Source organism: Pelodiscus sinensis, chromosome 1, assembly GCF_049634645.1.
Source record: "Pelodiscus sinensis isolate JC-2024 chromosome 1, ASM4963464v1, whole genome shotgun sequence".
NCBI classification, from domain to species: Eukaryota; Metazoa; Chordata; order Testudines; family Trionychidae; genus Pelodiscus; species Pelodiscus sinensis.
In genome coordinates, this window is record NC_134711.1 from 210,563,210 (window position 1) to 210,583,865 (window position 20,656).

Consider the following 20,656-nt stretch of genomic DNA (forward strand, 5'->3'; position numbering starts at 1 on the left):
TAAAATGTAGCTCTCCTAGCACATTTCATTGGTAAATCTCCAAGTGCTTTAACAAAGACAGCAAATAGTGTTATCACCCTCATTTCATAAAGCACGAAGCTGAGGCACCAAATGTTAAAGTGAGTTGCCAAAGGTTGCATAGTGAGACATTGGCAGAGCCAGGACTAGACCCCAGCTTTCATTATACAAACTAGTGGCATATTCACTGGACAAGGCTACCTTCCTTTTTATGTATAGGAACCAATTAATACCAATTAATATATTGTATTACAAATACAAATAAATTAAACAAAGTAATACACCTTTAAATGAACCACTGAAATGCCCACAAGGCTGCAATATGTAGTCAGGAGAGGGCTATTGCAGGTATTTTGCATTAAAAGTTAAATTTAAGGCCATGAACAGAGTTAACATTATGAGAAGGTAGAGTCTCTAACAGTGCAAAATTCTACAGAGTTCAATGGCCACTTAAAAAATCTAAAAACAAACAAATCAAACTTAAAACAGGATCTGTTGTACACAAACCAGCATGGCAAACCACTTGCCTTAAACATGTGAAATACCACACAAAAGAATCACATGACATTGTATAAGTAATGCATTTGCTTACTGCTTTTAAAAAAATACATACCCGGGGTGAGAGCGATTACATCTACATACCAGATTTTCACAATATTTGTTGCTAAAAATAGCAGACATTTTCAGCCTATATACTGTTCTGCATTTTTTCAAAATGGAGATGGGTCCCTTAGTGTTCATTAATTAAAGTGAGTGAATGTGGTCCTTGTGTAAGTCATTGGTTTAACAGCATTAGTGTCTGAGTTCCCCACTGACATAGCAAATGGCTGCAGCATGAGTCATTGCAATGTAAACTCTCCCACCCTGTCTCACGCTCAAATCTATAAAGGGTAACCCCACCACTAGGGCCAGAAAGTAGTTCAGGCTCTATGCTCATTCAGCCCTTGGCCTCCTATGAAGCTGCCACAGAGGTGATGTGGGGTTCGCCAATGTGGATGCCGGGCTGCTAGAATTTGAAATAAGACCAAGAACTCATTCCCAAAACCTCACTGAATAGCCATGAAATAGTAATAGATGTCAGTCTCTATTGATGAGCTTGATTTCAACTATTAATCTTTAGGAGAAAGACTCGGAATCTCGTTTCCAAAACTCTGTCCTCTGGTTCGCCTTCCCTCCACCCCACCCCCCCCAAATTTTAATAGTACCTATGTTTACCATTTAATTGAACAGGGAAGCAGATGAGTGTAACTATTGTATGATCTTTCACAAATCACACTGTGGCTTCACACTTGGCAGGGTTGACTATCTCTCTCTGCAAATGTCATGTGAGATGACTAGGGAACCTGTGTGTGATTTCTATATGTCCAAAAGGGTGAAAGCTGGGGAAATACAAAATACACAATCTCTGTTTTCGTTAGTATGGCAAAAAGAGCCATAACCGTCTGTCAAAAAGCCCCATTTTCAAGAGTGCTCTATGTGAAGGGATGGTCCACTATAAAGCCATTAGAAGTGAAAACACAAGAGAACATTACTTAGGAAGATGGTGGGGAAGTCAGTTTGAGGCTACGTCTACACTGCAGGCTTCTTGCGCAAGAAACTTTTTGCGGAAGATCTCTTCTGCAAAAAGTTTCTTGCGCAAGAGCACACCCACACTGCTGTGGACTGCATAGACACTCTCTCAAAAGAAAGCTCTGATTGCTATTCATAGAATAGCCACCAGAGCACCTGTGCTTTTTTGGATTGGCTCTTTTTGCACAAAAATCCCCTATTGCCTGTCCACATACACCTTTTTGCGCAAGAACTCTTGCACAAAAAAGAGTTATTCCTCACAGAAAGAGGAATACCTACACAGCAAAAAACCCCTCTGTTCTTTTGATTTTCTGTAAATTTACCTGCGCAAAAACGCACTTGAGATGTGGATGCTCCATGGATTTTTGTGCAAAAACACCTATTTTTGTGCAAAAACCCTGTAGTGTAGACGTAGCCTGAGAGGAAAAGAAATCTGACTTTCACAAAGCAACCTTAAACCAGTTCTTCTACCCTGTAGTTTGTTTTGGGCTGAGACAATACCACTATTTCTAATTGAGCTTGGAAACTAGCCTGTAAGAAGTTTGTTACTTAACAAAAGACAGACAACACACTAAGCTTGCCAGAAGATGCCAGGCAGATAAATGGTGAGCATCTGGTTAGAAACACACCTGGGTAAGACACCGATGCCAAAACTAGCATTTTAAGATACAAGTTAGATGGACTTTTCAGCTATGTCCTAGACAACATCCTATAACTGTAATGAAGTGGCTCACTTTCCTAGTGGCTAGGAGAAGTCTCAGGGGCCTCTCTAACTGTTGATTTTTCTATTATGTTTTTCTTGGAAGTATGCTTTCACTTGAAAATTGACATCAGAAGGCCATTTTACCACCTGTGGGCGTGTTTCAACAGCTCCCTCATCCACCAGACATCAATCAAACTCTCTCTACAGGCCACCTGTGTAGACTCTTGCCCCCAGCCACGTATCATCACAGCCATTTCTCAGGTCAGAGCAGCTCCTTCCCTATCAAGAACACCCCTCCATGGCACCTCCTGGTACCACACTGTGTCATACACCAGTCCTACATAGATACTATGTAATGTCTGTGTGCACTAGTACCTGGTGAAGTATTATTGGAGATCTTAGGCCTCTAACTCCTAAAAAAAACCAACGGCCCACACTACTGATCTTGGAAAGGACTGAGGCTTAGAATGCTGGCTCAAAAACAAAGGTGTGATTCCAAAAGGTAGTAGTCGGAAAGTGAAATAAGACGGTCCTGTGGAGTCACTCTCTCTCGGTCTGCAATAGCCAGAATGTGTTGATCTTCCTGGCATGCTGCAAAGCCCATCTTTTCAGGAAGATAACCAAAGAAGCAACTGTTGTTAGGGGAAGATACTCAGGGGAGAAGAAAGTTGAGGGCTGGTTTATTTGTATGTGCTGCCTAATTATTTAGTACACATTGGGGGGTATTTTCTATTCCCAGCATTTGTCAGAAGCACCTACAGTAAGAAGAGAGATGCCTCTTGTTGTTTCACAAGTCTAAAGACGGGAAACCTGAAAGGGAAACCTAAAAGAGGATGGGTGAAATCATAGACCAGTTGAAGTCAAATTCCCAAAGATGTCAATGGGACCAGGTTGTTTCAATCCTAGAAAATGCAAAGTTGTAGTTACACTGTATCTATTTTATATGCCTGCAAGCATATAAAACCTTTAATTCATGTTTTAAACTAAGTCCTACAATTCTATGCATATTATACAAGAAATTCTGAGCACTAATAAAGTAGTGAAAGATGCTGGACCCTTAATATCAGATTTTTAAAATGTTTCATGTTAGAAGGTCTGGAAGGAAATGAGGACCAGACTTCATTGATCACTTCTCCCCATTTCTTTAAGGGCCCATGTGTTTATATTGTAAACAAATGGCAAGTTGTTTTTTTTCTTAATGCACATGCACTGATGTGTGGATTGAAAGCTTTCTTAAAGATTTAGCTGAGCTGATAGTGAATGTCCCCAGTGTCCTGACCTCCACAAAAAATAAACATGTAAAAATGTAACCCTATGCCTCCATTTAATTGCTTTAAAACTTAAAACAACTAAGGTTAGTTGATGAAGGCAAAAAGATAAAGGCAGAGCATTTGACAACAGCATTAGACATATTGGCCTTACCTTTTTCGTTGGACTACTTTCTTCTGTCTGCAATGGGGCTCTATTCATCTGAGGATGTAATTCAATCTCAGATACTTGTTCTGTCTGTAACAACAAATCAGTCACTGCTACACCCAGAAAATGACTAGCAGTCATGTACAATAAAGACAATGAAAGCAAATACTACACACAAAAGGAGAGTTACTTCAGCAATTTAACTCTGAGGGGGAAAGTTAGGGTGACAGCTAAGTGAATGACATGCATCTTTTCTATATTTTTAATTAAATCATTGAAAAATCTTACTATGATAAGAAAACGAGAAATTTTTTTGCAAAACACTAGAAATGTCACTAGGAAACGCGACCACTGAGAGCTGTGGGAATCCATGCCTGAGGACAGTTAATGTAAACAAAATGTCCCAAAGGCCACCAGCGGATTACCCTGATGGGCCATGCGCCAAGGATTGCCGACCTCTGGACTAGACTGAAAATTAAAACGAGGCTAATTATTTTTCTGTTCCCTCTGTAGAAGCTGTAACACCTCCATCCTCCAAAAACTCCTGGATTAAATGGCTCATTTAAATGCTGCAATCATCATCCTAGGAGTTCCCTTCAATAGGACAAAGATTCAGCTTCATACCACCATACAAGAGGACTATGGTTTGGAAGCAACGTTGGAGCTCACTGAATGAGAGTATAGAACATATTCTATGGTTCTATGGAGAGAGTGCCACCTTTTCAAATGGAGCTGAGGATACTCTGCACCTCACAGTTTAGCTCCCCTGAATTCTCTTCCATCCCAATTGCTGCCAGCTGAGCATACAGCAAAATGGACAAAGGCCTCAAAGGAAAAGAGGCATGCTGCCATCTTGGTTAAAGAATTACAGGTCGGACCTCCCTTGTTCAGGACCAATCAGGTCCCCTAGGTCTCCTAACCCAGGGTATGTCTAAACTAGTTATTCCTCCTGCAAGGCGGTTTAACAGTAGTTCGAATTAGAAGCTTTAATTTGAACTACCTAGTCCATGCCGCGTGTAGCCGCGGGCAGGTAGTTCGAACTACGGGCATTTAAAAATGGCACCTGCCTGGGAACATTCAAATGAAGCCCGGGATATTTAAATCCCGGGCTTCATTTGCAAGTTTGAATGCCTACATTAGCCACCGTAGTTCGTACTAGGGCGGCAGTGTAGACATACCCTAAGAAAGGATGGAGGGAACATAGAAAGGAACAGTGGAATGGACTGGAAAGAAAAAGGGGAGTCATTATTTGGCACACACACGCAGGTTCCTATATTCCCCCACTCTTTTGCCACAGAAAAACCGTCATGGTTTCTGGGTGTAAGAGAGACCCTTTCTGGGAATATTTTGAAGAAATTTGTTCCCTCAGTAAAAAAAGAAAATGTTTCAAGTGTAAGCAGTGCAAGAAGATGATGCAGGGATTCATTGCAAGACTGAAACATCTTAAGGAAAACTGCTTATTGGAAGAAAATGATGTGAAGGAAGATGCGGATATGTATGAAGTACGATGTGGATCAACTTTGCAATGCATCGTTCTTCAAGACTCTCTCTGTGCCTTTTAGTATTAATGTCATTTAACAAGTAAATTTCTAAGCTATTTGTTATGATGGATGTTGATAGAAAAAAAAGTTTAGCTTAGCTAATCCTTAAGGTTTGTTTAATTAGTTAACTAGGTTTAGAATCTATCACCCAAGTATACAATACAGAAAGCTGCAGTAAGAGAGATCTAGAGTTGCCAGTAGTCATTTTCTTATTTTATTTTACATAGTACATGCTCCTTATTTTGGAACATCTTTGTCTCAGGCCATAATGATGATGCCATAAGTCTATTCCCTATTTTATTTCAGCATAACTCAGCTTTCCCAAAGGAACCCCATTCTATACTTGTTTTCAATGAGGCTTACTCCAAAATTAAGAGCACTCTAAGCACAGTCTTTGCTTTTTTGGTAACTTGGAATCAGATCTTCATCAAAATGACAGCAGGAGAAGGGAAGATGAGAACTACTTGTGGAAGTTTTGAAGACACTGAACATTTAACGTTCCGAGGAGTTGTCTGTTAGAGTTAATTAAATTTGAACTTTTGTTAAAAAAAGAGTTTAAGGACAGCCATCAGCTGGCAACTCAGGAGACTGCTGCAAATGCAAGTGTGAAACATTTCTGTAACATTCAAGATTTAGTTTAATAAATATGAGTGCTAATGTATTTGTGTGTATGTTTTAGTTCTTACCATTCCTAGTGTACTGCTGCTGCATCTGCAGCTTGATACAAGTAATGAGTATTATGTACTTTCCCATAAATTAATAAAAATCAAGTTATCTAAAAAAAAATTACACAAAATATACCATCTTAGGGTATGTCTACACTACCACCCTAGTTCGAACTAGGGTGGTTAATGTAGTCATACGAACTTGCAAATGAAGCCCGGGATTTGAATTTCCCGGGCTTCATTTGCATGTTGCTGGGCGCCGCCATTTTTAAATGTCCGCTAGTGCGGACTCCGTGCCCGCGGCTACACGCGGCACGAACTAGATAGTTCGGACTAGGCTTCCTATTCCGAACTATCTAGTTCATGCCGCGTGTAGCCGCGGGCACGGAGTCCGCACTAGCGGACATTTAAAAATGGCGGCGCCCGGCAACATGCAAATGAAGCCCGGGAAATTCAAATCCCGGGCTTCATTTGCAAGTTCGTATGACTACATTAACCACCCTAGTTCGAACTAAGGTGGTAGTGTAGACATACCCTTAGATATTATAACATGCTGCCCTTAGGTGTAAATTAACATGTTTTAGTGATCAGATTTGTACCATTGTCTGAAGAAATATGTGAAAAAATACCAGAGGGAAACTTAATTGAAATCATTGATTTAAACTTCAATGTCTCTGGTTAAGCACAAACCATAAATCACACAATGTCAGAATTAGATATAGATTATAATGTTTTTAGAAAGGGACTTGATCATACCACTTCTACCCCCCTTACGAAAGGAGCACTATGGAAGCTTGTGAGGAGAGGAACCTCTGTCAGGTTTGCTCTACAAATGTAAGGGGGTAAAACTAATTCTAGGCGAGAGATTTATGATCTTCCTTTAAATGCATATGTAATTCCCCTCTGTCTCAAGGAACATAAAATCCCATGGCTGACAACACTTCCCTTTTCCTCCTTCAAGTATGGTATATTTGTACTGCAAACCAATGCTAAAAAGACAACTATTCTAATTTGCCAAGGGGCTAATATGTGGTATTAACATTTTGATTTAGAAAACTTTCCAGGGATTACTAGGCTGAGATGATAACTGAAGGCTCCTGAAAGGGAGAGGAATGAAAGGGGAAGGGACACTCTTTGCTGAATCCCTGAAATCAAGGATTTAATTTTTATAATACAAACCTGTCTCTGATATCCAGTGATACAAACAATAGACTTCTTATTTTCCAGAACCATTTATGTAACCAAAAGAAAGTCAGAAGCAAAATACAGGCGTCAGTGGATTGGCAGAGCATACTGGGCAGGCACTCCAAGAATATGCATGATAATGAAGGCTCTTAGGACAGCAGAGCTCAAAAGCATCATGGAGGCAATGAATTTGGACATGAGGGATGTGTGAAGAAAATCTCCACTCTCACCCACCTTACTTTGGTAAAGGGTTGATTCATAGAGAAAAATGATGATCTCTCCCCATTCCCCCCCCAGGAGGAGTCATTTGGTATATCTGCCTGCTCTAAAGAAATGTACAGAAGAGGACCACATGTAACTGAGAGAAAAAGGAAGAAACAAAATTAAAAAGTAAATCATTCTAGAAGGGTAGCTTGGGATGGAAGGAAGAGATAACCAGAGAAGCTCTATCTATCTCTGTCTACTGATTAGATTTTGGCAAGTGCAAAAAAGGATCACACTTCAGTTGCAAAGCTACCGTGCTTCACTCCCCTAATTTCCCTGCCACTGACAGCCTTCAGCCAATAGAAAGGCCTCACAGTTATTTATAATAAAGTGCATAAAAGGAAAGAAAAAAAGCACAAGTTTTGGACACTATATTGAGCAAAGTGTTGTTGCCAGTGCTGAAAGATAAGATTTCAGAATTTCCTGCAGTATCTGATGATACATAATTTTTTATGTTTATGGGCTATTTGAGTGACTTGGACATGAGGCAGTCATTAGAACAACAGCTTCAGGGATTGCAGGGCTACATTTCTATTCTACCATTCGCTACTGTCAAAAGCCATTGGTGATGGTACTGCTCTGCCTATTCATTTGTGATCATGAGGATCATACCCAAGTGTGCAATGCAAATCTCACAATACAATTGTGCATGGCTAACTAGAGAGGACAGATGGTTAAATGCATATACAGATTTTATAAAAGAAAGGAATCAGTTCTGGTATAGGAGCTCATGTAAAATGAATACAGCAACTGGTTGTCATGTCCTTAAAGTGCCACCTAGTGGCAATCAGAACAGGTCATTATGGAAAAGTCTCAGACAGGGTAGCCATGTTAGTAGTCTGTAACTTTAAAAACATTGAGTAGTCCTATGGCACCTTAGAGACTAAGAAATATGTATATCATCATGAGCTTTGGTGGGCAATATCCACTTCTTCAGAGGAGATTGTTTCTCAGAACACAGTGAACACAAGAGATACATGCATATTCATTGCCTAGAGACTGATTCGGTGGTTCTGAATTCATTCACACACCAGGCAGACAACAGGCTACACTGGAGACCATGTGTATGAACTCTACTGACCTTTCCACTTCCTTTTGTAAAAAAGGAGCTCTATTTTGTATCTTTCTAAAGCCTGGTTTATACCTAAAAGTTTTTCTTCAATAGCTACGTTAGATGCATAAAAAATGGGCCCCTAACCAACATAGTTATGCCTAGTGTAGAAACAATTATACCTTTAATAAAGTCCTTTCACAAGTAACACTTATCTTGTTACTAACAAATGCATTTCCCATCACTGGTCCCACTCAGATTTTAAAGTAATAGTCATGCAGCCAAAAGGTATGTTAGGGTATGTCTACACTACAAAGTTAGTTCGAACTAACGGACGTTAGTTCGAACTAACTTTAATAGGTGCTACACTAGCGCTCCGCTAGTTCGAATTTGAATCGAACTAGCGGAGCGCTTAGTTCGAACTAGGTAAACCTCATTTTACGAGGACTAACGCCTAGTTCGAACTAGCTAGTTCGAACTAAGGGCTGTGTAGCCCTTTAGTTCGAACTAGTGGGAGGCTAGCCCTCCCCAGGTTTCCCTGGTGGCCACTCTGGCCAACACCAGGGAAACTCTATGCCCCCCTCCCGGCCCCGGACCCCTTAAAGGGGCACGGGCTGGCTACGGTGCCCGTGCCAGGTGCAAGCCTGCCAGCACCCAGCTAGCAGACCCTGCACCTGGCACGGCACAGAGCCACCCACCCGATGCCCCCCAGCCCACCCCCTCTTGCCGGGACCAGGCTGGCGGCTCCCGGGAGTTTGCCCTGGACCGCAAGAGGCGGGCACCTTCCTGGGCTAGTGCGGACATCGTGGACCTCGTCCACGATCTCCGCACTAGGCACAGGAAAGTGGCCGTCTAGGGCAGGAGAGCTGCCAGCCTGGCCACCCAGGACCAGGTGTGCATGAAAATCAAGGGGGTCCACTGAGACCCCCGACACTGAGCCCTGAGCTTACAATGGCCGTCCTGGGTCAGACCAAAGGTCCATCTAGCCCAGTAGCCTGTCTGCCAACAGCGGCCAACCCTAGGGACCCTGGAGGGGATGGACCGAAGACAATGACCAAGCCATTTGTCTCGTGCCATCCCTCTCCAGCCTTCCACAAACTTTGGGCAGGGACACCACTCCTACCCTCTGGCTAATAGGACTCCATGGCCCCAACCTCCATGACTTGATCTCACTTCCCTTTAAACTCTGTTCTAGTTGTAGCCTTCACAGCCTCCTGCAGCAAGGAGTTCCACAGGTTAACTATTTGCTTTGTCAAGAACAACAACTTTCTCTTACTAGTTTGAAGCCTGCTACCCATTCCTTTCCTTTGGTGTCCTCTAGTCCTTCTTTATGGGAACTCAGGAAGAACTTTTCTGAATGCACCCTCTCCACCCAACCCCTTCTTTTAGAGACCTCTATCCTGTCCCCTCTCCGTCTCCTCTTTTCTAAGCTGAACAGTCCCAGTCTCTGTAGCCTTTCTTCATCTGGGACCTGTTCCCAACCCCTGATCATGTTAGTTGCCCTCCCCTCTCCCAGCCTTTCTCTTCCCCTCTCCCACCTCCTTTTCCCAGTCCCCCCCAGTTTTGTTCAATAAAGACAGAGTCAATGTTGGAAGAAACGTTATCTTTATTTTGTACATCAATAAGAAGGGGGGCTAGGGAAGGGTAAGTGGAAGGAGGTGAGGGAGGAATGGGGTACGAGCTCCCGATGGGGAGGACTGGGCTGGCTCTGCGGGCTTCTGGGGGTGGAAGCTCTCCTGCAGCCCCCCAATTACTCCCTCTCCCCAGATGGCAGCCTGCGGCAAGTGCAGCCGGGCTGATGGCCGAGTGGTGTGATGTGCCCAGTGTGGGCACTCAGGGCACTCCAAGCCAGAACTTCTTTGCAAGCGGGGCACCCCTTAGAACTGTGTGTCCGGGGTGGGGGTCGGGACCCTTTAAGCGCAGCCCTCGGCTAGCCTGAGACAGCATCTCCATGCTCTAAGTCCTCCTTTTATGCCCTGCCGGCACTGCTTCCGGCCATCCTTAAGCCCTGTCCAGAGTCCACTCAATGTGGACTTACTAGTTCGAACTAGCAAAACGCTAGTTCGAACTAGTTTTTAGTTCTAGATGCGTTAGTTCGAACTAGCTTAGTTCGAATTAACTAATTCGAACTAAGTTAGTTCGAACTAGCGCTGTAGTGTAGACGTACCCTTACTTTTTCATGAGCTGCCTCTGCTGCAGAGGATACGCCACAAAAAACAGCTACAAGTATTCCCACATGGGAATGATCTGGCCTAAAGTTATTTAGGAAACAGTATGGCATTTATAATGCCAGCTTTTTTCTTTTGGCAGGGAATTTTTTCTTGGATTTTTCTCCCCATTCATTTCACTTACCTACTTTGGGGCCATGCATACCAGCACCTGTCTCTCTTGCTGTGGGCTGAATACAAGTTTCTCCAGAGTATGTAACAATGCCACTCAGAGCAGCTCCATGGAGCATGGGAAGTAGGTACTATTCCATTTTAGCTCTTTCTTCGACCATGCTCATCAGTGAATGCTCATCCCACCTTCTTAATCTGGGAGCTGATCAACATGTTGCTTGCTTTCCATGCAATTTTACATGGTGTGAGGAACTCTTCTTTGATGCTAAAGACTCCAGTTTTCTACTGGGGAGACTAAGTCTCCAGCATGTAAGCACTATTTTACAACTTGAAAAGGAATGCAAGGTCCTGTCTACACAGGATAGTAGCACCCCTTCAACGACACTGGTATAAGGAAAGCACTGAAACCTACTGAATGCAAATGCAGTAAGATGTATATATAAGCTCAATTTATATAAGGCATCTTTATACTTACATAACTGTGTCCAAACAAGGAGTGGTACCACTATAACTATTTTTTTTAAAAATCATACCTATAACTGAAAAAGCCATGAGGAATCCTGTGGCAACTTAAAGACTAACAGATGTATCTGGGCATAAGCTTTCATGGGTAAAAATCACTTCATCAGATGCATGGGTTCCCTCTGAAACTGGACTCCTAACTGACGCAGAACTAAACAAAAAACTAACAGCACCATATTCTTCTATTGCAAAATTCTTCAAAAGCCTCACTGCTTCCCAGGCCAACTTATAGCAATTCATATTCGAAAGAGATGTTCTTCTTATGTTCCTCAGCTGCACCTCATATTTCTATTTTCTAGGCACCTATTTATCCCCCAAGCAGGAGTTTAAATCTAACTCTTCCATTCCAGAGGAACGTGATAGCAAGACTGAGATCTTCAATCTCCTGTTGAGCAATCAAACTTGTAGCTCAGCCGCCAATATTAAGACTGAGAAGAGGATAGTGTCAGTGACCCTGGTTTTTATTTAGACACTTACTACCTCTTTGTGTGACCCTGAGCCATAACAGTTCTATTGTTACCAGTAACAATATTTATCGGATGGGGGAATGCAAGTCTTGCTTACTTATGTAGTACTTTGAAGCCCTCAGATGACAGAGTTAGAAAAATGCAAAAAGTAAATTATTTTACATTTAATTTTTGTTTTTAGATTCCAGTCCTCCCTGCTCAAGCAAAGCAAGATTATACACAGATTCTATCCCCACTTTGCTAGAAAGAAGTTCGTAATTGACCTTCCAAAGTAAAATAGAAACACTTCATATTTCATTTATACTGAAACATTGCTGCTGGAGTCAAATACATACGGAGGATCTGCTCTCAACAGTACTTAAAGGAGTGCTGAGACAATGTATATACTGGCAGGTTGCTGAGAGCCACTGAACCAAACTGTAAACCCTCGTAACTGTGTTATGATGGAAATCACTTCAAGCAAGGGGGTGTGGCAGCATAGCATCTATGAATACTTCTGCACTGGAATAACGTTGCCCATATTAGCCCAACTGATGTCAACAGAACTGTTCAAGTGAAAAGTTACCCATATATGCAAAAATGTTCACAGGATCCTTGATGCTGATTACGTGTAGTGACACTTCATTAACTTACAAAGAGGGGAGTGCCAAAGAGCTTATCTGTAAGGTGAGGTGGACTATTAAACATGCCTTACACTTTACAGGATACTATTACATCCTTCTGTTACCTATGAGTAGGTTAATTTTGAGGGACAGGTGTTTCTCCTTTCTAAATGTTCACATCCTCATGTTTCAACCCATTTTTTTCTGCTTAGAGGCTAGTTCCAAGAAAACCAAGCCATCCCCCTTCTGTTTCTGTGAGCCTGATATATATCACATTTAACTGTAAATTTTTCTACAGCTTGTTACAAAAACTGTAAGTGATAAGGCAGAAAGAAAACCTATAGGGATGCAAATGCAACAAGCTGCCAAGACCTTAGAGTGCTGATGGTTTTCTCAGCACTGTGCAATCATGAAATTTTGATAAGCACTTTTTAAAAAAGCTGTCTGAGGACTGGTGATAAGGCTTTGGGAAAAGGCCGTAAATACACACACAGTTACTCACACTGTTCAGCCCAACTACAAGTAATGAATAGGACCCAGATGGAAACATTAGCAATCTGCTTTAATACTCCACTTTCACAGAACCAGATTAATTTAAGCTGGAAGGCGGCATGTACACTGTTAGAGAGACTGCCATACGATTCTCATTTTTAAAAATATTTCCAGGAAAATACTTCAAAAAGTTTTCATTGCACCTATCACAGAGCCCCAAAATAAATTATTAAATGTGCTGGTCTCTATGATTTGTAAACCCTTGTTGTTGGGGGAAGGGGGTGGTGGTAGGGAAAACAGGGGGCGGGAATCTGGCTATTCTGGATGTAAGATATTATTTTCCCTGATAGAGGAGAATAATCCACTTGTCTTGTATGCAAAGTGACAGATGGCAAAATACTTCATACTACAGATGATTTATAGTTTTATTACAGTCACAGTCTTCTTTAGCATCTAACGCTTTGATTATACACCATATGTTAATCTGCAGCACATGGGATGGACTATATCAATCCTATAAAAACAATTACTTTTTTTCATACAATGTTTGTATATACCAGCTTTAAAAAGGTTCACTGTGACTTAACAATGTAAAAAAAGGCTGGCTTTATTTGTCTCACTCTGTATGAAAGGGCTAGGTTGCCATAACCTCAATACATTATTTCCTTTTGATTTCTAAAACAAAAAGGTGCCCATTTAGAGCTCTAGATGTCCTGCCAGCACTTAAAATCACATGCACAAATGTCAGCAAGATTCAATGCAAGAAAGCACTCCAGTTAGCCTAATGTTTTATCAAAAACATAGCCACAACAGAATAACAGAAACAAATCAATATACTTTGTTCCCTTCACTCTATGCCTTTACCTTCCCTGAATGCCTGCACAAATAGATGGGTCATGCCAGGTGCCCTAAAGGTCAAAAAACTTGGGCTATTTAGAACCAAAGGGGTTGTAGGATGAGAGGAAATTCCACACTCAAGGGACCTTCACAGAGCTTATCCATTTGGCAGCTCTGTTTTTAATTCTGGTCTAGTATTAAAATGGAATGAATTTTCTTATTTATCACACATGAAGGGCTTGGTTCCAGAGACTATCACATTTAGCAGATAGACTCTTCTTGATTTCAATGGTATTTGGATAGTTGATTAATAAATAAATATTAAGATTCAAGGCAGTACTGAAATCTGTGTATAAGGATGCTTTTTCAAACGGAAAGGTGTGAAAAGTTTAAGAAATCATCCAGTACCAGATTAGCACGTTTAGATCTAAAAATGTACAAGTTGCAAAAATAATAATATCTCTGTTTTCAAATGCAATATCTGAAAAAAGCAGTATATTCTTCTCTGGCTCTTCCTGACAAGCCTTATGTTCAGGGTTCCACATTTACACTACAACAGCACCGAGAAAACAGCAACGCTGCTCCCCCCCCCCCCGAAGGAGCACTACTCAGACAGTTCCTAGGGTCAGCTGCCCAGGGATGCTAGAGCAGAGGCCAGTGTGGCAGGCCTGGAGCTAGGACCAGAACCACTCTGTGACTTCTGCAACCTCTGTGACTTCTGCAGTGGCCAGTGTAGCTGTCCCTGGGGCCACCTGAGCACCTAGCCCTGGAACCAACTACTTGGCCAGTTCTGGGGTCAGCCACACTGGCCACTGCAGAAGTCACAGAGGTTGCAGGAAGTCCCAGAATCCACGACCTCTGTGACAGACATGGAGCCCCGGTTATGAGCAGATCCAAGGGATACATGGCCCACGGAACTCAGCCGTAAAATCAGAAAGGGGTTTTTTTGTTTTTGTTTTTAACAGATCACAAATACAAGACTGTGAGCGCTCTTGGTCTATGTTGTACAGTCCCTGCTGCAATGGGGCCCCAAACCAGATGGTGGTCTTCACAGTCTGATTCAATATCCACTGAAAGTAACAGAAAGACACACAATGATTCCCACCTGCTTGGATCAGGCCTTTAGAAAACAACAACAATTTATACTTTCAAGGCTAGATTGTGTTACCTTACTCACAATGGTAAGAAGGTAGTGATATAATAATCAAATTAACCTAATTGAGTAAATGCTTCCCAAGGTGACGATGGCTAACAAACATTTATGTCCTCCAGAGCCATCCCATCATAGGATGATTCAAGGCAGCTGCTTAGGTCCTGTGCCCTGGGGGGCTCCGCAGTGGCCCCATCAACTGTCCTATGGACGGGATTGTACCCCAGACTAAGCTTAGCCTGCAGGGCCCAGGGGATTACCTGGGGGGCCTAGCACAGGGCAACAGCAGAGGTCACCCTCCCCGCCCCCACATTCACTGCAGTGGCAGGAGCAATGGAAAGCGGAGTAGCCAACCAGCCTGCACCACTCCACCGTCCTCTCCCAGCTGGGTCTCTCGCAGCGGTGGGAAAGGAAGCGCTCTGGTTCTGACCCACTCGACTCCCCTGAGCAACTCAGGCTTAGGGGGAGCAGAGTGGAATGACATCAGCTGGCACCATGATTCTCCAATTCCACTGCCACCATGAAGTGGAATGACCTGGAGACGGGAGGGGTGGAGCAAGATGCTGGGCTGCTCAGTTTTACGCGGTACCCATTGCTGCAGTGTATGTGTGTGTGTGGGGGGGGAGGTAATTCCCAGCTTACATCTCTCAGGGAAGGGGACTTTGGGAAAGAGGTGCAGTGGGGACGGAACGGGATGTAGCAGGGGCAAGGTTTGGGGGAAGGGGCAGATTGGGGGCGGGGTGGAGCAGGAAAAGGTGGGATTTGTGGAAAGGGGAGTGTCCCCAGCCCCATGTCTCCCTAGGGTCAGGACCATGGTGCACAATCTAACCTTCAGTTTACAGAATATCCTATTAAAGGCTCAAGATTTAACCTTTTAAGACTCTCCAGTTCACCAGTTCTTAATGATTTCTTAACTATCCCATTTATTTTAAAGAATTTGCCAGATGTTGAGAACAAGTGACAGGGGATGAATCACTTGATGGTTACCTGTTCTGTTCCATCCATCAGAAGCACCTGGCATTGGCCACTGTCAGAAGACAGGATACTGGCCTAGGTGGATCTTTGGTCTGACCTAGTATGAACATGCTATGCTTCTTATTTGCTTGTGTGAGTGTATAATTTTTAATCAATGTGAGCCAAAATTGCCAGTATAGACATAAAAATAGTAATCAAGTTTTCAAAAAACAGTGACAGAAGAATTAGCATTAATTTACAAAACCAACAATCTAGTACACTGAAGAGAAAATAGGTATTCTGGGTTTTATCAGCTAAATATATTCAGCATATATCACACTTAAATTAGCACTTCTTACTTAAATTACACTATATGGGTATCTTCCACTGTTTAAATCATTATACTTCTCAAGGTCGGCTTATACTACATGAAGGGAAACTTGAAATGTATTTCAGCCAAATATTTTGGCTGAAAAACAGATTATTCCTAGCCTGCTCTCATATATTCTGATTACAGTGAGAATTCCTATTACAATTATTGTACTAATAATCCCACATTCTATGCAGCTGTTGGAGCCAGCTCTTATAGACCCGAAAGCCAAATATAATAAGATATTATTTGTTTTTACATAAAAGTATATGAGCCTTAGCTAAGCTTTAGATGCATGTGCTCAGTTAATTTCAATTAGAATTTCATTCATATGTATTCAAAGTCAATTCTAGTTGTAAATATAACTTTGTGTGATTGATTAATAATTTTAGTCCTGGCTCTCCACCATTACTGATCAGCCTGGATCTCTGCTGTCACTAGATAAAATGTATTTTGTTTGTATACACTGGCCTGAGTGTCTCTCCAATCTTCTATTATTAACTGTTTGTATCACTGTAGCACTCACGAATCCCAGTGATGGACCAGAACACTAATGTATGTCACATTGTATAAACAAAGAACAAACAAAACAGTCCCAGATTTAGACAGTAGGTACTGGAAAGTCCAGTCAGACCGATTCCATCCCTCCTTAATTACCGATACTTCAAGTTATCAGTTGTAAGCACAAGAAGCAGGAAAATTTGCAAAGCATGTTTATTCCTACAATCAAGAAAATGCTACAGGCTGAGCATGTGCAAAAATCACCACTGGATATCAGATAAGAAAGCAGTGGAACTACATATCCCCAATAAGAGAAAGAAACACACTTGATCTATAAATGGAAAATACTTCCAAATAACGTATTAGCCAAAACAGAAGACCAGCCTTTGTGTAAATCTATTTCTCTTAAAAAGTCTTTTTAGCAGCTTTTCAGTGTGACTTGGGCAAACTTGGATTGCCTTTTTCAGAAGTACAGAAACACAGTATTAGTGGATGAAGGAAATGCAGCTGATGTGATATATTTTGATTTTGGTGAAGAATTTTATACAGTGTTTCACAAACTCTTATAGGAAAAATTAATTCAAATGGCTTACACAGGAACTTCGAGGTGTGGACTGTAAACTGGATAAAGAGAGAGAATTAAACAGCAGCTTATTACCTAGATATCTGTCTGCTCTACATTATCTAAGCACTGATGAAAGCCACATTCATGTATTGCAGTTATCACAGGAACACAGATTAACTTCATAGCATTAGGAAGAATTTTGGAAAAATTATATTGAAATGGCTCCACTTTGTGAATTGGTACAGATGAGATTTGGACTCAGTGCAGATTGTGACAACAGATAAGATCACAAAGGACATAGGCTACAACAATTCCTCAGGGAAAGCCAAAAAGTAAATGCATTATCAACTAACCAAATCCTAAAGTCCTATTGATAGTTGACAAGGATGCATGCACACCCACGTTTTATCTGTGGAGTCTGGAGAAGCCATTTCCCTAAGAACTGTCTCACTTGAAGACAATATTGCCACTTCGTTAAGTCCCAAAAGAGGGGCTGGGGAACAGGGCCAGCTTACGGCAATCCAGTGCCCTAAACAATAGCTCTGGCAAAAATCTCCAGAGCTCTCCCCTAATTGCTCTGTGCCCAACCACATCCCTTGCCATTTGAAGTGGCAGTAACAGAACCCTTCTTCCTCTCCCACGCAGGGACAATGGTATGAAGTTCCTGTCTATCCTGTCTATTCCACAACAGAAGCAAGATGGGCCCACTCTTCCTTCACAGAGGCAGGAGTCCCCCTCCCCCCCACCTCTGGTATTTAAACCCAATAACCAGGATGCAACTGCTTTGGCTGGTGGGAAAGGCCTGTGGCATTCTTCTACTACATGCAGAGTCCTCTGCTGGGCTGGGTTCATCAGGAGCACCCAGAGCAGCAAATCTTAGAGTCAATAGCCCATTCTGAGGCATGGGAAAATTCTCATCACTATTGCTTCAAACTGTCTGTAGACTCAGGCAAACATCTCTGCATTAATTACATTTGGGAGGCACAACCCATACAATTTCAAAACTTTCTTTACAACTGTAGCCCACGATCTAGTGTGCTTCAACAGCAGCCCTGGGAACTACAAGTTGTGGACTACAAACTGCGGCATGTTGGGAGAACTTCCTGGTTCTAGCCAGGATGTACCCTCTGCCCCCAACAGGGTCTCAGCAAGGACTGAGATGGAAGCAGTATGCAGGCTGCATGCAGAGAGCAGCGGCTGCTGGACTGTGATCCTGCTCTATGTTTTTTTACAGAATAAAGCCTGTTCCTGGTGGTTTGTCTGAGTGGGTCTGGTCTGAGATGCACACATACTAATACACAATGCAGAGCACACCAAGAAGCCTCAGGCCTAGCCTCCCACAGTTGTGTAAGAAGTCACAAGGCTTCCCCATGCTGAATAACTTCACACTGGGCTAGTGAATAGGAGGGGTTACACAACTATGAAATCTAACAACTTATCTTTAAAAACATGAGACCTGACATTGAGATGTAATCACAAGACACCAAGAGTCAGAGGCGTAGGCCTATGGGTGCCTATGCCTTAATCTAACTATATTGAGTTTTATTTAATAGAAAACTGGGTAACTTGTCTGGAAAGCTGGACCAGAGTTGAAAATACCCATGTCACACATTTTATTAAGTATGCTATAGCCATCCAATGGCCCAATCCTTCTTATTCCCTATACATCAATTAATGTGATGGGTAGGATGCAGGCACAGTGCAATGAATTTGTGATACAACTAGAAGAGTTTGATGCTATGAATAACTGTGTTGTTTCAATAACATAATGAGGTTAACTGTCTATGAAGTACTGGCAGGAAGAATGAAGTCTAATAAAAACGCTGAAATGATTTCTGAAAATTACAAAAGTACAGGACCAAAATTAAAGTACAGGACCATTTCTACATTGTTACTGACTAGACTTATATTGGGGATTCTGGCTAATTAAAATATAATTGCTAAACTTCTATCCCACTATAACTTGCTGACACACAACCCCTTAATTTCATTCTATGAATAAGTCTTAACTGCCCAGTTAATCTGGGCTCTTACTAAATTTTGGCCCTCATTCCCCCACCATTTACATAGGAAAAACTACAACCCAGTCTGAGGTATCTTTAGGTCCAGGCTAGGTTACACAGCTCTCAGGCAGATTAAAACCTAAACTCCACTTTCACTTGGGTTGGAATCCATTCCCTTTGCAGTGAGGATGTACTGATAATCCTCCAACCCTTCCCATGATGCCTCCTAAAAGTCAAAACTCTCCCAAAATTGACATGTGACTGGGAAAGAATCCTAGAAAGTCTCAGCACAAAGAACCATGTGCTACACCTTCAGACACACATGGGTGGAGAAAATAAACAATTAGCAAAAGCATTACCCACAGCACTTGTTTGCTCCTCAAGAAAAGACTTTTGTTTTGCTTTTTTATTTATTTTCCAGGCAGGAGTGACTGTAAGACTTGTAAGTGTCAAAGGGTACAGTGGAGGTGGAGTGGTTGACAATGGCTATGATGTAACGGAGGCAGAAGCAATAAATTAGAGTAGAAGGAGGGAGCGGTGATGACTCTGCTTACAGGAGATAAAGGTAAGATGCACTAAAGGTGCACAACTAAGGTTGTATCTGGATCAAAGAAGGTTAAGTCAGCAGTCTACACAATCCTCCAAATGAAACATTTAGTAAACTCCAAAGATAATTTAAGGGAAAAGGGGATTGGAAGAGATTTATTGTTTGTGACACAGCAGATGGCAGAACAAATGCTCCTGCATACCATTAGGGGCCACTATGCTGCTAGAGATTCTGACTCTTATATGAGACCTAGAACTGAAGTCCTGACTGCTGGTGATCTCAAATATGCCAATGCACTTTTTATGGGGGAGTAGGAATGTTAGCTCCACAGTGATCAGGGACTTAATTCTACTTCTCATCCAAAAGACTGACATATAAAACTGCCATGTAAGGCCTATTGGAACCAATAGTACAAATGAGTAAAACATCTGGATAGACATTTTTATAGAAGAGGATTAAGAGAGACAGCAAACAGGGCGGTAAAGATGCAATCACTATGACAGGTCTTGTTGAGCTAAATGGCCTTTACTTTTCCATCATTCCTTAGGAACTGAAGAACCTACACACAGTACATTCCTAGGGATGACTGTTCATGATTAGATCCATTTGCTTTACACAATGGCTGTGTGACACTGATTAAATAAATATGTCAGTAAATCACAGCATACCACGCAATAATGTAGCTAATGTGGGACTTATTTCCTTTTAGCTTGACTTTTCGCACTGATATGTTAAGGTAGCATGTACTGTGATATAAATATGCTTCCTGCATTGCCACCTTGACAGCACTTACAGCTTAAGAAGCAAGAAATAGGCTGGGAATCAAACCTGTGCCTTCCAGACATCATGCTGGCCTTATGACACAGCCTATAAATTACAATATTTTCTCTTAGGC

The 20,656-nt window shown here is 42.0% G+C and overlaps 1 protein-coding gene and 1 long non-coding RNA gene across 8 annotated transcripts in view; one reads left to right on the forward strand and one right to left on the reverse strand.

Annotated features, from left to right (window-relative positions):
• The window catches only part of LOC142823262 (uncharacterized), a 121,253-nt gene extending 116,900 nt beyond the window's left edge, over positions 1–4,353 (forward strand). Inside the window, exon 4 of the long non-coding RNA XR_012898531.1 lies at positions 4,220–4,353. This is a non-coding gene — a long non-coding RNA (uncharacterized LOC142823262). The remainder of the gene's footprint in view (positions 1–4,219) is intronic.
• REPS2 (RALBP1 associated Eps domain containing 2) overlaps positions 1–20,656 on the reverse strand; it is a 143,713-nt gene that overhangs the window by 9,543 nt on the left and 113,514 nt on the right. For all 7 annotated transcript variants that reach the window (XM_006113357.4, XM_014568624.3, XM_006113356.4 and 4 more), the window contains one exon: positions 3,713–3,796. In XM_006113357.4, the coding sequence (XP_006113419.2) occupies positions 3,713–3,796 (84 nt within the window). The remainder of the gene's footprint in view (positions 1–3,712; positions 3,797–20,656) is intronic.